We start from the raw sequence: 17,029 nt of genomic DNA, 5'->3' as shown, positions 1-17,029 counted from the left end.
CATCCATGTAGTCATTCATTTGTCCTTTCACTGAAGTATTCGTTAGTTTTCATGTTCACACACTCACACAAACAGTGAAGAAGCAGTTTCACCTCTAAACAGAACAGACCTATTGACTATGCCAATGCTTCCTGTTTTTGACAGTGCATGTTTTGTAACAACTTTTGCCTGTGTTTAGAGGGGACATCCGACCTCTTCTGTATATTGTGTCTGCTTGCTCTGCCTGTAATGCTTTGAGACGACTGACTTTCTGTAGCCTCTGACCCTGTGTTGGTAATAAAGTGGATTTTCTCAAATATCTGAACTGTCAGTGGTGGTGTGTAGGACCCCAGGTGCTCCAGCGCACGGCAGCGTGGACGCAGAGGACGTTAGGTATGGAGCTGAGGCTTACTTCAGGTGCGACGCGGGCTACAGTCTTGACGGCAATAGCACTGCGAAATGCCAGCTCAATGGGAGCTGGAACACAGGTGCCCCCAACTGCGGTAAGCTAGCTGCATGCTTTTATGCTTTTACCTTATTCTCTGGCCACGTACTGGTTTTTGGAATGTGTCTGGCTATTAACAGTGGACTAATCCGTAGTGGAAACTCCAGTTAACTCACTTTTCATCTTTAGGGTGGTCTTTTGTGCCTGTTGGTGTCACTTGCATGTGGAGGCTGGTTGTGGTTGCTCTACAGGGTATGTTGGTTTCTGGTGGTATTTTGAATTTAACCTAAGATTCTCCTTCACTATTGTGTATGACTGACAGACACTGATTTTTAGGTCTCACCTGCGTGCACTGTCTCTTTAAGACATGCTGTTTACTCTTAGTGGGCATAAGGATAGCCCAATATGTAATACTTACCATTAGTGGGCTTCAAAGCCACTGTCAATTTATTGTTTTCTGGTGGTAGGCTTTGCTATCATCACTTCCCTCTTCTTGCATGTGACCCTCCCCTAGAGCATGGCCCAAGTACTAGTCTCATTACACTGCTAACGATTTTCGAAGCTATTTTTGGTTTTGTTGAGCCACTCTACAGAGAACATGATTTGTAGCTGGCTCTGCCCTCTGCTCCCTCCCACCATCTGTTTGGTTCTTCACTATGGTTTGCCCCTCCCTCCCATTGCTGTGTTGAACTCCCACACAACCTAATAAATAATCCAGGGGCCAGATGCCTTTGTACTGTCCTGATTCATGAAAGGCTTTGACTTTTGTTGCCATTTTTTGATAGCTCTCATTCTACCCCAAGGTACTGTATCGCTTTACACAAGGAGACATTTCTGTGGGGTTAGCCTGCTAGGGTAACTGCTGCAGCTGAGATAGGGGGGGAAATGTGATGTGCAGGGGTTAGGCCTAACACTAGGGGCATAAGCAAATAACGCACGCACACACTTGGCTGGCTCGTAGGGACCGGAAGTCCCGTGCGACCCCGGCGCGTTTATTTATGCTCTCTGGCCACGCCTAGCCAGAGAGCGATACACTGTTGGTGGGTGTTTCCTGCAACCTGCCCTCAGGCAGAAACAAAAGAGCGTTACATTCCACCCCAAATCAGTTCTTTATCAATATTTCAAATAGTTCCTAGTTAGAATACAAAGTCTGCTAGTCTCTGGCTGGGTCGAGGGTTCGGCCTGAGATAGTATGGTCCTGGGCGATGCTCTCGAGACTGCTCACAATTTGCCTCACTGTCTGAGAGTGCCGACTGCACAGGACTGGCCACTGACGATTCGCCGTGGCGTAATTCGGTGGTGCTTGATTCTGAGTTTTTCCAAAAAGTCTTTAAACTTGCTGCTCTGGAAGGGTGTCTCATTGTCTGTTTTGATTACCTGTGGCAGGCCGAATAGTGCGAATGACTTATTCAGGATCGGCTGCACATTGGCAAAGCTCGTAGATGGCGCGACCTCCACTATGGGGTATTTGGTGTAGCTGTCGACCAGTACAACGGTGTTCCTCCCGTCGGGTAAACTTCCAAAATCAAGACTGACCCATGACCATGGTGACGGTGCTGGATACTCTGTGATGATGGGGGCTGGATTTTTTACGTTGCTTGTGAGTTGACAGGACCGACAGTTGTGAACTACTGTGTCCACGCACTCTTCAAGATTGGGGAACCACACTTTTTCTCTCATTCTGGACTTCATCCTTCGGGTGCCTTGGTGGCCTTCGTGTGCAAGGACTGTGGCTTGTTCCTGCAAATCCTTTGGGATCACAATACGCGACCCTCTCAGGATGACACCATTGTCAGCCACACTGAGCTCATCATGGACTCTCCAAAACTGTGCCAGCCGGGTCTTTTCTACTTCAGTCCAATCTTGGACTCCTCTGAGGAAGCCTTCCCATGACCCACTTGTCAGCGCATGAGGGACTCGTTGGAGTATTGGGTCAGCTTTGATATGCGTTTTGAGCACGTCGTTTGACATTGCTCGCGGGCATGCCCATTGGGATACCATATTGACAAAGTCTTCAATTGTCGACTCTTGCTCGACGTCAGGCTCACTTACTTGTGCCGGGTGGCAAGATAAGAAATCAGCAGGGTTCTTGGACTCAGGTCGGTACACCAAGTCCATTTGGTACTGTTGTACCTGTATTGCCCATCTCTCTATTCTGGGAGGTGGATGCGGGGCTGTCCCTTTGAACAGAGGGAGGAGTGGTTGATGTTCAGTCACGACCCGGAATCAGTGCCCAGTTACATATAGATGGAAGTGGTTACAGGCCCACTTCACAGCCAGCGCTTCTCTCTCAATTTGTGAGTATCGTGATTCCGTTGCAGTGAGTGCTTTGCTTGCGAATGCCAAGGGAGCCCAAGTTCCTGGTTCAGTTTCCTGGGTTAGTAGCGCTCCTAGTCCAACTGGGCTGGCATCAACCAATATTACGGTAAACTTGATGACATCAAAGTAAGCCATCGTGGTGCTAGCTAGCTGTGCTGACTTCACTTGTTAAAATGCTTTGCTTTCTACTGACGTCTACTACTATGGCGTTTCCTTCTTCGTGAGGTTTTGTAGTGGTTCTGCAATCGTTACAAGATTCGGGATGAATCTTGCACAGTATGTGGCAATCCCCAGAAAGCTTCGAACTTCTGACGATCCCCAGAAAGCTTCGTAGTTCTGACGCACTGGTGGGGGCAGGGGCACCCTGGATCGCTTGCGACTTTCTGAGATCCACTGTGACTCATTCAGAACTGAACACGTACCCAAAGAAGTCGATTGTCTTCTGGAAGAACTGACACTTCTCCTTGTGGAGGGTCACGCCGTGTTTCGATAGTCGTTGTAAGGTGGCTCTGAGTCGTCTATGGTGTTCTTCGACTGTTTTTGAGTGGATTAGGATATAGTCACCTTGAAGGCCTGACAGAATTTCCTTTACGGTGTTTTGGAAAATCTCAGCGGCCGAGGATATGCTGAAATTAAGCCTCTAGTACCGGCGGGGTCCGAGATGGGTAGAGAACGTAGGGATGTATGACGTTACAACGCATACTTTTACAACGCCTACCTTTACAACGCGGTTTTTACCACGCATACCATTACAACGCATAGCGCTTTGGGGTGCTGGATAGTGAATAGTTTAATTTACTATTCCAACTCCAGTCCCCGTGGATAGTAGGGAAGGTTATTGGATAGTAAATTAACCTATTCTCTATCCTAGAGCGCCCCCCAGCGCAATGCGTTGTAATAGTTTGCGTTGTAAAAGTTGCGTTGTAATGGTAGGTCGTTGTAAAAGTTTCGTTGTAAAGGTTGCATACCGAACGTAGTAGTATATCTACTTTCTTCCGCTAGTTGCAGCTGGTGGTATCCTGAATTGAGGTCCAGCTTGGAGAACCATTGTGAGCCGTTAAGGTCGGCAAGGATATCGTTGACCGTTGGTGTGAGGTGCCTCTCCCGTTTGATGGCACGATTTGGCATTCTCATGTCTATGCAGATCCTTATTTTGTCTGGCTGCTTCGGCTTTTCAGCGATAACCATGGGTGACACCTGACACTTTCTCAATCACGCCTTGCTGCTCCAACTTTAAGAGCTCCTGCTCGACCAGTGGTCTCAGATGAAACGGAACTCGCTGGTGACGTAGCGCCACTGGCTGTACTGCCTTGTCAATATGGAGCTTCACCGGATGCTTATTAATGGTCCCATGCCCTTCAAATAGTTGCGGGAATGACTCCAAGATATCTTCTGTCTGGAGCATTTTTACGGCATTTGCGAATGCTATTAGCTGGAGATCATCCGAGGTGTGGCTTCCGACCAGCAGGTCGGCCTCTCTGTCTATAACGTGGAATGTCGTCGAGACTTCCTTGTCCTCAGCTCTAACTTGGACTACCATTTTGCCTCTGAGGGGAAGTGGTTTCTGGCTCCCATATGTCAAGATCCGGATTTTGGACGGGGTAAGCTGCGGTCTCGGGTTCAGTCTTTTGTAGTGCTGCAGGCCCATCACGTTGACGGTGGCTCCTATGTCGATCAAGCCTGTCACTGGGGATCCGTCTATCTCAATGCTGCATTTGGGTTTTGGCTTCCGTCTTCTTTTCAGATCACTGGCAAAGGATACGAAGTAGTATTCTTCATCTTCATCTGTTGAGGAGTCATCCAGGCGCTGGCTGCTGCGAGGCATTGTCTTCATGGACCGTGACGTCGTCGGCCCTTCTAGCGGCAGAAGCCTCACCGCACCTGCTAGTGACTTCTTTCCGGCAGTGCTCTTGCCTCGGAGTCCTCCTCGGCACACACTAGCGAAGTGGTTCGGGATCCCACACTACGAACATGTTTTGCCACTCGCCGGGCCGCCATCTAAGTTGGGTTCTTCGTTCCCACAGTATCCACATGACGCACGCCGCGTCACTCTGGCGGACCATCTGCCTCGACTGTTCCGAGTAGGTGTGCGGATGTCGTCTACTCGCTCTGTCTTGACGTGTGCAGGTGTGTCTGCTTGCTGATTAAGCGCGACTTCCATTGCTGTTGCTCTAATATCTGATAACTCTTGTGACCGCGCCAGGAGCAGAAACTCCTCTAGGGTGATGCGCGGTTGTCGGAGAATCAAGGTCCTCAGTGTTTTATTGCGGCAGCCTTGGATCAGCTGTGCTGTTACTTCCTTAGTCTGATCGTCTTCTGTGCACGTGCTCGCTAGTTCTCTGAGCCGTGCGTGAAAAGCGTCCATGGTCTCCCCTTCTCGTTGTCGGAACTTGTAGCGTTCGTAGTGAGGGTTGAGTTGCGGGTCGAAATGGGCATTCAGGGCCCTTACCGCGGCGTCATAGTCATTCGGGGAACCAGTGTTCGGAAGGTGTGCAAACAACCTATAGATTTCGTCTCCTCCGAAATGCAAAAGCAGCGACCTCTTTACCGCCTCGTCTGTTTCTCTGGTGGCGATGAAGTAGTTGTTCAGTCGTCCAATCCAAACCGCCCACCTCGGTGCCGCCGTGGACGGATCAATCAGTTCACTAAATGGCGGCAGCGCTTGTATCTGCGAGTGCGCCGGTGGCGGCTGTGCTTGTTCGGGCGATACGGCTTGCTGTTGAGCGGCTGCTGCGGCTGGTGGATTCGGCCTGGTGTCGCGTTGCGTGCCCAACACACTCTTGTGTTGTCTGCTGTGTTAGTATTGGCCTGTGGTTGTTATTAGCCCTTCTATGCAGCACTCTGTCTTGCCTCTACCATTGCTTGTTGATAATTGTCGCTTTGACTCTTCCCCCCAGTGCTTGCTGTCTCTCAGCATGGGCTTGTGTGTTTGCCTTCCTTTCTTGACCAATGCTTCTTGTGTATGGATGGTGGTTTTGCTGGGTTTCTCCTTTTACTGTTACTTTTGCCAATGCTTGTTGGCGTTGTGGGGCTCTAGACGCGTCCCCGACCGTTGTGCTGGGCTGTAGCAGTGGGGGTCTTCCTCCCGGGCCTACAGGGTGCACGCGCACTCTTTTCTTCACACGCGCCGGGCCACAGGCGCTCACTGCGCATGCGCACACCTCTCAGATGGCTGGAAGCTGCCACGGGGCGTCTCGGCCACGTTTCCCTTGCACGCTGCCCTCAGGTGAGATCCGCAGCTCAGCGGCTTTACATGCGCGGCTCATCGGACACTCACAGGCGCTGACAGGGCTCTGTCTTCTCCTGCCGCGGCGTTGTGCAGGTCGGACGCATCCCGCTCTTGCTGCGCTCCGGCTCCGTTTCACTGGTTAGTGGAAGCAGGCACGGGCGTGTGGGCTGCCTGATCCCACGCTCGTCGCCAGTGTGGGGGTTAGCCTGCTAGGGTAACTGCTGCAGCTGAGATAGGGGGGGAAATGTGCCGTGTAGGGGTTTGGCCTAACACTAGGGGCATAAGCAAATAAAGCACGCACACACTTGACTGTCTCGTGTGGACCCGAAGTCCCGTGCGACCCCGGCCTGTTTATTTATGCTCTCTGGCCAAGCCTGGCCAGAGAGTGATACACTGTTGGTGAGTGCTTCCTGCGACCTGCCCTCAGGCAGAAACAGTAGAGCGTTACAATTTCCATGCCTTTTTGAATTGCTACATCTTCAGCTCTGATACCCGGGCCTCAGGATTCCAGATAGTTGTCATTATTCACTCTGTCACAAAGCACAGTAGGGAATGAGCTGTGTGTGCTTTACAGCTCCTTTCTCCTGGTACCTTTTAGAAGGAGCAAGTTTCTCTGCTGCTCATATTTCAAGCCAAAGAGTGCTGGGGAACAAAAGTACATAGGTTCAATGCAAGCTGTGTCAGAGAGAGGGTTTTAAACTTCCGGGAGGAGGGCGCGCTGGTCCCCTGTTTTTTCAAATGGGCTACACATAACACAAGGCGCAGGCTTCTGTATGTAAACAGCTAACATGTCTGCGTTGTTTACATGGTTTCTGCTATGAGTTCATACCGTGCGTTCTGGAATAAAGAGGGCAAACCTTTTAGTACAAGGGAACCGAGAAAAAGAAGGTCAAGAGGGGTTGTTCAAGCACATGCAAGCTATCTGAATACCAATTTTTATATGTGCAATTTTAAAGAAAGTTCCCAAATCACATTTTCTACAAAATATCTTAAACCTAAAATACAGAACTGCACTGTATACATAGGAGTGTGGTGGGAAAAATAGAGCCCTCCTCTCATTGTTGGAAGATGTTAGCAGTGTTTGATTATCTATATAGGGCTTAAAGCCCCCTAGACAACTTAGATATCTGCTCAAGATGTCAATATTGTGCCACCAAAACATTGTATAAACTACATTTTCCTAATTGTAAACATACATACAGTTTTTATTCACCCATTCCTTGTACGCGTACCATAGCATTCAATGATAGACAATGACAAAACTTACCATCATATCATATACTACAATGACACATCATACTATACCATTATAGGCAATTCCATACTATACAATGACAAGATATGCCACCATTTCCTCTTGGATAATAGTGCATTCAATACTATACAATAATAAGCCATACCGTACAACATCAAAAGACCACTGACATAGCTTATACACCTTCCATAGGTGTAGTGGGGGGAGGAGCATCGCAAAGGGAGGAGAGCAGAGCAGCAGCTAATCACAAGAGTACTAAATACGAGGGTGATCCATTCCACTTCCCCCTCTAAAGAGGGCTTCTCACCAGCTCTTGGCTGGAGGAAAATATGAACACTTTTGAGGGTGGAAACTGGAAGGAGATGAGTTTGTGAATGCTGAGAAACATACTTTTTTGTGCGCATGCACACATTTAGGAGGCAAGCTGCACCTTGGAACACCCACTTTATCACCCCATAGTCGTATTTATGGGTACGGAGAATTCCGCAGTAATGCTACACACATATACATTTGCTTTTGCTTGCCAGAAATCCATTTGTAAGTTCATGGTAGTCCTAAGTAAAGTAAGATTGGTCACAAATAAATGTTTGCAGTAAATGTATCTTTTTGAATAGGTCCCATACATATGCAAACTACAGGTAGCACAGCTTCACAAGCCAGCTCAGGCTCTAGTATAAAAATTAAACCTTGTATCCATTTGCAGAGCCCTCGAGGGAGTATCAAAAACTCGGAGTGCCACAGCCATGGCAAATTGTGCTCTAAAATAAAAGCAATAGCATAATAGGGCTTATTATTTTGGCAGTCAGATGAGCGTCCCACCGCCATTGTAGCAGGAGTGGGACCTATAACAGGGTTTCCAGGCACATCTCTGGGCTAAAAGTGCCCATGACAGAGCTGCAAATGCATAATCCAGGACCGCCAGCTCCCATAACACAGCTTCCAGGGCACATCTCTGGGCTAAAAGTGCCCATGACAGAGCAGCAAGTGCATAATCTAGGACCGCCAGCTCCCATAACACAGGTTCCAGGGCACATCGCTGGGCTAAAAGTGCCCATGACAGAGCTGCAAGTGCATAATCCAGGACCGACAGCTTCCATAACACAGTTTTCAGGGCACATCTCTGGGCGAAAAGTGCCCATGACAGAGCAGCAAGTGCATAATCCAGGACCGCCAGCTCCCATAACACAGCTTCCAGGGCACATCTCTGGGCTAAAAGTGCCCATGACAGAGCAGAAAGTGCATAATCCAGGACCGCCAGCTCCCATAACACAGCTGCCAGGGCACATCTCTGGGCTAAAAGTGCCTATGACAGAGCTGCAAGTGCATAATCCAGGACCGCCAGCTCCCATAACACAGCTTCCAGGGCACATCTCTGGGCTAAAAGTGCCTATGACAGAGCAGCAAGAGCATAATCCAGGACCGCCAGCTCCCATAACACAGCTTCCAGGGAACATCTCTGGGCTAAAAGTGCCCATGACAGAGCAGCAAGTGCATAATCCAGGACCGCCAGCTCCCATAACACAGCTTCCAGGGCACATCTCTGGGCTAAAAGTGCCCATGACAGAGCAGCAAGTGCATATAATCCAGGACCGCCAGCTCCCATAACACAGCTTCCAGGGCACATCTCTGGGCTAAAAGTGGCCATGACAGAGCAGCAAGTGCATAATCCAGGACCGCCAGCTCCCATAACACAGCTTCCAGGGCACATCTCTGGGCTAAAAGTGCCCATGACAGAGCAGCAAGTGCATAATCCAGGACCGCCAGCTCCCATAACACAGCTTCCAGGGCATATCTCTGGGCTAAAAGTGCCCATGACAGAGCAGCAAGTGCATAATCCAGGACCGCCAGCTCCCATAACACAGGTTCCAGGGTACATCGCTGGGCTAAAAGTGCCCATGACAGAGCAGCAAGTGCATAATCCAGGACCGCCAGCTCCCATAACACAGCTTCCAGGGCACATCGCTAGGCTAAAATTGCCCTTGACAGAGCAGCAAGTGCATAATCCAGGACCGCCAGCTCCCATAACACAGCTTCCAGGGCACATCTCTAGGCTAAAAGTGCCCATGACAGAGCAGAAAGTGCATAATCCAGGACCGCCAGCTCCCATAACACAGTTTCCAGGGCACATCTCTGGGCTAAAAGTGCCCATGACAGAGCTGCAAGTGCATAATCCAGGACCGCCAGCTCCCATAACACAGCTTCCAGGGCACATCTCTGGGCTAAAAGTGCCCATGACAGAGCAGCAAGTGCATAATCCAGGACCGCCAGCTCCCATAACACAGCTTCCAGGGCACATCTCTGGGCTAAAAGTGCCCATGACAGAGCAGCAAGTGCATAATCCAGGACCGCCAGCTCCCATAACACAGTTTCCAAGGCACATCTCTGGGCTAAAAGTGCCCATGACAGAGCAGCAAGTGCATATAATCCAGGACCGCCAGCTCCCATAACACAGCTTCCAGGGCACATCTCTGGGCTAAAAGTGCCCATGACAGAGCAGCAAGTGCATAATCCAGGACCGCCAGCTCCCATAACACAGCTTCCAGGGCACATCTCTGGGCTAAAAGTGCCCATGACAGAGCAGCAAGTGCATAATCCAGGACCGCCAGCTTCCATAACACAGTTTCCAGGGCACATCTCTGGGCTAAAAGTGCCCATGACAGAGCAGCAAGTGCATATCATCCAGGACCGCCAGCTCCCATAACACAGCTTCCAGGGCACATCTAGGGCTAAAAGTGCCCACGACAGAGCAGCAAGTGCATAATCCAGGACCGCCAGCTCCCATAACACAGCTTCCAGGGCACATCTCTGGGCTAAAAGTGCCTATGACAGAGCAGCAAGTGCATAATTCAGGACCGCCAGCTTCCATAACACAGCTTCCAGGGAACATCTCTGGGCTAAAAGTGCCCATGACAGAGCAGCAAGTGCATAATCCAGGACCGCCAGCTCCCATAACACAGCTTCTAGGGCACATCTCTGGGCTAAAAGTGCCCATGACAGAGCAGCAAGTGCATATAATCCAGGACCGCCAGCTCCCATAACACAGCTTCCAGGGCACATCTCTGGGCTAAAAGTGCCCATGACAGAGCAGCAAGTGCATAATCCAGGACCGCCAGCTCCCATAACACAGCTTCCAGGGCACATCTCTGGGCTAAAAGTGCCCATGACAGAGCAGCAAGTGCATAATCCAGGACCGCCAGCTCCCATAACACAGCTTCCAGGGCACATCGCTAGGCTAAAATTGCCCATGACAGAGCAGCAAGTGCATAATCCAGGACCGCCAGCTCCCATAACACAGTTTCCAAGGCACATCTCTGGGCTAAAAGTGCCCATGACAGAGCAGCAAGTGCATATAATCCAGGACCGCCAGCTCCCATAACACAGCTTCCAGGGCACATCTCTGGGCTAAAAGTGCCCATGACAGAGCAGCAAGTGCATAATCCAGGACCGCCAGCTCCCATAACACAGCTTCCAGGGCACATCGCTGGGCTAAAAGTGCCCATGACAGAGCAGCAAGTGCATAATCCAGGACCGCCAGCTCCCATAACACAGGTTCCAGGGCACATCGCTGGGCTAAAAGTGCCCATGACAGAGCAGCAAGTGCATAATCCAGGACCGCCAGCTCCCATAACACAGGTTCCAGGGCACATCGCTGGGCTAAAAGTGCCCATGACAGAGCAGCAAGTGCATAATCCAGGACCGCCAGCTCCCATAACACAGGTTCCAGGGCACATCGCTGGGCTAAAATTGCCCATGACAGAGCTGCAAGTGCATAATCCAGGACCGCCAGCTCCCATAACACAGTTTCCAAGGCACATCTCTGGGCTAAAAGTGCCCATGACAGAGCAGCAAGTGCATAATCCAGGACCGCCAGCTCCCATAACACAGCTTCCAGGGCACATCTCTGGGCTAAAAGTGCCCATGACAGAGCAGCAAGTGCATAATCCAGGACCGCCAGCTCCCATAACACAGCTTCCAGGGCATATCTCTGGGCTAAAAGTGCCCTTGACAGAGCAGCAAGTGCATAATCCAGGACAGCCAGCTCCCATAACACAGGTTCCAGGGTACATCGCTGGGCTAAAAGTGCCCATGACAGAGCAGCAAGTGCATAATCCAGGACCGCCAGCTCCCATAACACAGCTTCCAGGGCACATCTCTGGGCTAAAAGTGCCCATGACAGAGCAGCAAGTGCATAATCCAGGACCGCCAGCTCCCATAACACAGTTTCCAATGCACATCTCTGGGCTAAAAGTGCCCATGACAGAGCAGCAAGTGCATATAATCCAGGACCGCCAGCTCCCATAACACAGCTTCCAGGGCACATCTCTGGGCTAAAAGTGCCCATGACGGAGCAGCAAGTGCATAATCCAGGACCGCCAGCTCCCATAACACAGCTTCCAGGGCACATCTCTGGGCTAAAAGTGCCCATGACAGAGCAGCAAGTGCATAATCCAGGACCGCCAGCTTCCATAACACAGCTTCCAGGGCACATCTCTTGGCTAAAAGTGCCCATGACAGAGCAGCAAGTGCATATAATCCAGGACCGCCAGCTCCCATAACACAGCTTCCAGGGCACATCTCTGGGCTAAAAGTGCCCATGACAGAGCAGCAAGTGCATAATCCAGGACCGCCAGCTCCCATAACACAGCTTCCAGGGCACATCTCTGGGCTAAAAGTGCCCATGACAGAGCAGCAAGTGCATAATCCAGGACCGCCAGCTTCCATAACACAGCTTCCAGGGCACATCTCTGGGCTAAAAGTGCCCATGACAGAGCAGCAAGTGCATAATCCAGGACCGCCAGCTCCCATAACACAGTTTCCAAGGCACATCTCTGGGCTAAAAGTGCCCATGACAGAGCAGCAAGTGCATATAATCCAGGACCGCCAGCTCCCATAACACAGCTTCCAGGGCACATCTCTGGGCTAAAAGTGCCCATGACAGAGCAGCAAGTGCATAATCCAGGACCGCCAGCTTCCATAACACAGCTTCCAGGGCACATCTCTGGGCTAAAAGTGCCCATGACAGAGCAGCAAGTGCATATAATCCAGGACCGCCAGCTCCCATAACACAGCTTCCAGGGCACATCTCTGGGCTAAAAGTGCCCATGACAGAGCAGCAAGTGCATAATCCAGGACCGCCAGCTCCCATAACACAGCTTCCAGGGCACATCTCTGGGCTAAAAGTGCCCATGACAGAGCAGCAAGTGCATAATCCAGGACCGCCAGCTTCCATAACACAGCTTCCAGGGCACATCTCTGGGCTAAAAGTGCCCATGACAGAGCAGCAAGTGCATAATCCAGGACCGCCAGCTCCCATAACACAGTTTCCAAGGCACATCTCTGGGCTAAAAGTGCCCATGACAGAGCAGCAAGTGCATATAATCCAGGACCGCCAGCTCCCATAACACAGCTTCCAGGGCACATCTCTGGGCTAAAATTGCCCATGACAGAGCAGCAAGTGCATAATCCAGGACCGCCAGCTCCCATAACACAGCTTCCAGGGCACATCTCTGGGCTAAAAGGGCCCATGACAGAGCAGCAAGTGCATAATCCAGGACCGCCAGCTTCCATAACACAGCTTCCAGGGCACATCTCTGGGCTAAAAGTGCCCATGACAGAGCAGCAAGTGCATATAATCCAGGACCGCCAGCTCCCATAACACAGCTTCCAGGGCACATCTCTGGGCTAAAAGTGCCCATGACAGAGCAGCAAGTGCATAATCCAGGACCGCCAGCTCCCATAACACAGCTTCCAGGGCACATCTCTGGGCTAAAAGTGCCCATGACAGAGCAGCAAGTGCATAATCCAGGACCGCCAGCTCCCATAACACAGCTTCCAGGGCATATCTCTGGGCTAAAAGTGCCCATGACAGAGCAGCAAGTGCATAATCCAGGACCGCCAGCTCCCATAACACAGCTTCCAGGGCACATCTCTGGGCTAAAAGTGCCCATGACAGAGCAGCAAGTGCATAATCCAGGACCGCCAGCTCCCATAACACAGCTTCCAGGGCATATCTCTGGGCTAAAAGTGCCCATGACAGAGCAGCAAGTGCATAATCCAGGACCGCCAGCTCCCATAACACAGGTTCCAGGGCACATCGCTGGGCTAAAAGTGCCCATGACAGAGCAGCAAGTGCATAATCCAGGACCGCCAGCTCCCATAACACAGGTTCCAGGGCACATCGCTGGGCTAAAAGTGTCCATGACAGAGCAGCAAGTGCATAATCCAGGACCGCCAGCTCCCATAACACAGGTTCCAGGGCACATCGCTGGGCTAAAATTGCCCATGACAGAGCTGCAAGTGCATAATCCAGGGCCGCCAGCTCCCCTAACACAGCTTCCAGGGCACATCTCTGGGCTAAAAGTGCCCATGACAGACCTGCAAGTGCATATAATCCAGGACCGCCAGCTCCCATAACACAGCTTCCAGGGCACATCTCTGGGCTCAAAGTGCCCATGACAGAGCAGCAAGTGCATAATCCAGGACCGCCAGCTCCCATAACACAGCTTCCAGGGCACATCTCTGGGCTAAAAGTGCCCATGACAGAGCAGCAAGTGCATAATCCAGGACCGCCAGCTCCCATAACACAGCTTCCAGGGCATATCTCTGGGCTAAAAGTGCCCATGACAGAGCAGCAAGTGCATAATCCAGGACGGCCAGCTCCCATAACACAGGTTCCAGGGTACATCGCTGGGCTAAAAGTGCCCATGACAGAGCAGCAAGTGCATAATCCAGGACCGCCAGCTCCCCTAACACAGCTTCCAGGGCACATCCCTGGCCTGACAAAGCACACCCCAGGGCTGCCATTGCAAATCCAAGAACCCTGAGCACCTATGAGAGTTTCCAGTGCACATCCCCATGATGACCGTGCATATTCTAGGGCACACCCTGCCAATAATATGACTTCCATTGCACGGCTGGGAAGAGGCCAGCAGCAAGCTTCCCAGTGCTGCGTGCACAATGCCTGTCCCTCTGGCTTTGTAAAGTGCAGCCACGCGCTGCTCCTTGGTGTGAACTACCAACTGGAGCCAACGCAAACCATGAATTAAAAGACCACGTGATCTGAAGCAGCACCCAAATTAACAAAATGAATTGCACTTAGAAAAAAGCAAGAACCAGAAAATAATTTGAGTTTTTTGCGATAGTCTTAGCAAATAAATGCAGCATTAATTAAACATCCTAATTTCAGTGTATTATTCGTAATATCCCAGCATCAACTGAGATATTGTACTGAGCGGCCCGTACCGTAATTCGCGTGGTATACCCTCGTGGTACACCTTTGTGAAATCGAATTGAAATACATTACAAAAAGAAATAAAAATCTGATTGACAGAGAAATATTTTTTCTTAATTATTTTGTGGTTTACAACAGTCAAAAGGAGTCTGTAAAACACCCTCCGATCAATCTGAATAACTGTTGTGACTTGAACGTTTTGGTTGGGGACTGCAACCTGATTCCGGTGCTTGAGGGGGACCAAGAGGGGTACATTCTATACCAAACAATGAAGACCCTGAGGCACATTTACAAGCCCCTTGTGCCTCTTTTGCGCCGCCGGTGCGTTACTTTTGTGACGCAGCAGCGGCGCAAAAGATTTATTTTATTTATTTTATAGCATTTATAAGGCGCACAGCTACCCACAAAGGGTTTCCCGGCGCCGAAGCAGCATAGACACAGAGCACAACTAAAGAAAAACAGGTCCGACAGCAAATTATTTGTCAAACAGCCAGGTTTTCACACTTTTTCTAAAACTCCTATAGTTTTCTTCTTTGCGTATTGCAGTGGGCAGTGTGTTCCAAAGAGTTGGACCCAGAAATGAAAAGGATCTTCCGCCCATTCTAGCCCGTTTAATCCTTGGTACCGCAAAGTTCGCTGATGTAACTGAGCGAAGATTGCGGTTGGGTAGGTAAGGCTTGGCGAGAGCTTGAATGTACTTGGGAGCAGTCCCTGCTTTGATTTTGAAAAGGTAGCTCAGGGTTTTAAAGCGAATCCGATTTTCGACCCTGAGCCAGTGCAGGTCCCTAAGATGTTTGGTGATCCTGGCATATCTCGGGATTCTACAAAGCAGTCTGGCCGCAGTATTTTGCACCAGTTGTAAGCATCTTATTACTGCTTTGTTTGCACCCAGGTACAAGATGTTACCGTAGTCAAGCCGAGATGTCACTAAGGCATTGACTACGGTCTTCTGGGTGGTCGGTGGTAACATCCAGACAATCTTGCGTAACCATCTGAGAATAGTAAAACAAGTGCCAGCCACTTTATTTGCTTGTTGCGCCATGGATAAGTTGTCATCAATGATGACCCCGAGATTTCTGACCTGGGAGACTGGGGTCGGGAGCTTGCCTAGTGAGGTCGGCCAATGGGAGTCGCTCCAGAGATCTTTACTGTTCCCCAGGAGAAGGACCTCCGTTTTTTCCCCATTTAATTTAAGTTGGTTGGCCGACATCCAGCAGAAAATTTCATGGAGGCCTGTTTTAAGTGTAGAAGGAACAGACGGGTCAGATTTAGATAGTGAAAATAGAATCTGAGAATCGTCTGCATAGGTCATCAAAACCAGACCAGAGTTCTCTGCAAGGTAGGCTAATGGGCGGAGGTACAAATTAAACAAAAGGGGACTCAGAATAGATCCCTGTGGTACACCATGGGGAGAATAGAAAACGTCCGAGCAGGCCTCAGAGGAGATGATCTGGAAGGTCCGTAGGGATAGATAAGATTTAATCCATTCTAACGCCTTGCCCTCGACACCACTCTCCCCCAACCTGATAAGCAGTTTGGAGTGAGAGATGGTGTCGAAGGCCGCGCTTAGGTCCAATAGGACCAGGGCCACCGTTTGGCCATCATCTCTGAGCTCTCGGATTTTTTCCGTGATCCCAAGCAGGGCGGTTTCGGTGGAAAAGCCGCTCCTGAAACCGGACTGAGGCGGGTGGAGTAATTCATTATTTTCCACAAATGTGGAGAGAACTTCATGAATATGCCTCTCCAACATTTTAGAAAAGGCTGGAAGCAACGCTATTGGTCGATAATTGGCCAATATCGTAGGATCGGCAGCTGGCTTTTTCAGCAAAGGGCTAACTATGGCATGTTTCCATAGAGCAGGAACAGAGGCCTGTTCTATAGATGCATTGAGTATCTCTATAATGGGCATCAGGGTGGAATCCTCCAGTTGGCTGATGATGCTGATTGGAATAGGATCGCGAGGAGATCCTGATTTAATGGATTTAAGCAGTTTCCTCAGTTTATCCGATGTAATTGGAGGCCAGTCTTCAAGGTGACAATTGCCTTTAGAGATTTGAGAAGTGTCTTCTTGATTAGAAGAGGTGGTGCTATTTTTATCGATATTAGAGACAATCTTCTCAATCTTTTCAGTAAAGAAGGACGCCAAGTCCTGGCATTGCTGAGTACTAAGAGGGAGAGCATCCGCTCTTGTATTTTCTCCAGCCAATTCCTGCGCCCTGATTCGGGGTATTTACAACGTGACGCATCTGGTAAAGCCCTGCGCCAGAAGGAGGCGTTCAGGTGCAGGGAGTGGGGCGTTCCGGCGCAGGAACGCCTCCTAAAAGTGGTTGAGTGAAATCTACAAGATTTCACTCAGTCACTTCTGGGCCCATGCTGCGTCAAAACCCTGCGCTTGCTTGAAGCAGGCATATGGAGAGACCTTGCATTGGAAGAATAGGCCCCCCAGAGCATTGCTGGAGCTTCGTTGCTCTTGCGAAGCAACTCCAGCAATGCACCACCTTTACGACACAGATGCGTGACACATCTGTGCCGTTTTTGCCCCATGGTGCGCCACATTGTAAATGCGGCGCA

The 17,029-nt window shown here is 50.3% G+C and overlaps 1 protein-coding gene across 2 annotated transcripts in view; it reads left to right on the top strand.

Moving 5' to 3' along the window:
• PAMR1 (peptidase domain containing associated with muscle regeneration 1) overlaps window positions 1-17,029 on the top strand; it is a 278,128-nt gene that overhangs the window by 218,442 nt on the left and 42,657 nt on the right. Inside the window, exon 7 of one of the 2 annotated variants that reach the window (XM_078684324.1) lies at window positions 312-482. The exons of the other annotated variant lie outside the window; for it this stretch is intronic. Within the exon in view, the coding sequence (XP_078540450.1) occupies window positions 312-482 (171 nt within the window). The remainder of the gene's footprint in view (window positions 1-311; window positions 483-17,029) is intronic. 2 annotated transcript variants of the gene reach the window in all.

The sequence above is a fragment of the Lissotriton helveticus genome, chromosome 3_2 (assembly GCF_964261635.1).
Source record: "Lissotriton helveticus chromosome 3_2, aLisHel1.1, whole genome shotgun sequence".
Classification (NCBI taxonomy): Eukaryota; Metazoa; Chordata; class Amphibia; order Caudata; family Salamandridae; genus Lissotriton; species Lissotriton helveticus.
The sequence above is the reverse complement of the archived record's forward strand: the minus strand, read 5'-3'. Positions and strand labels throughout refer to the sequence as shown.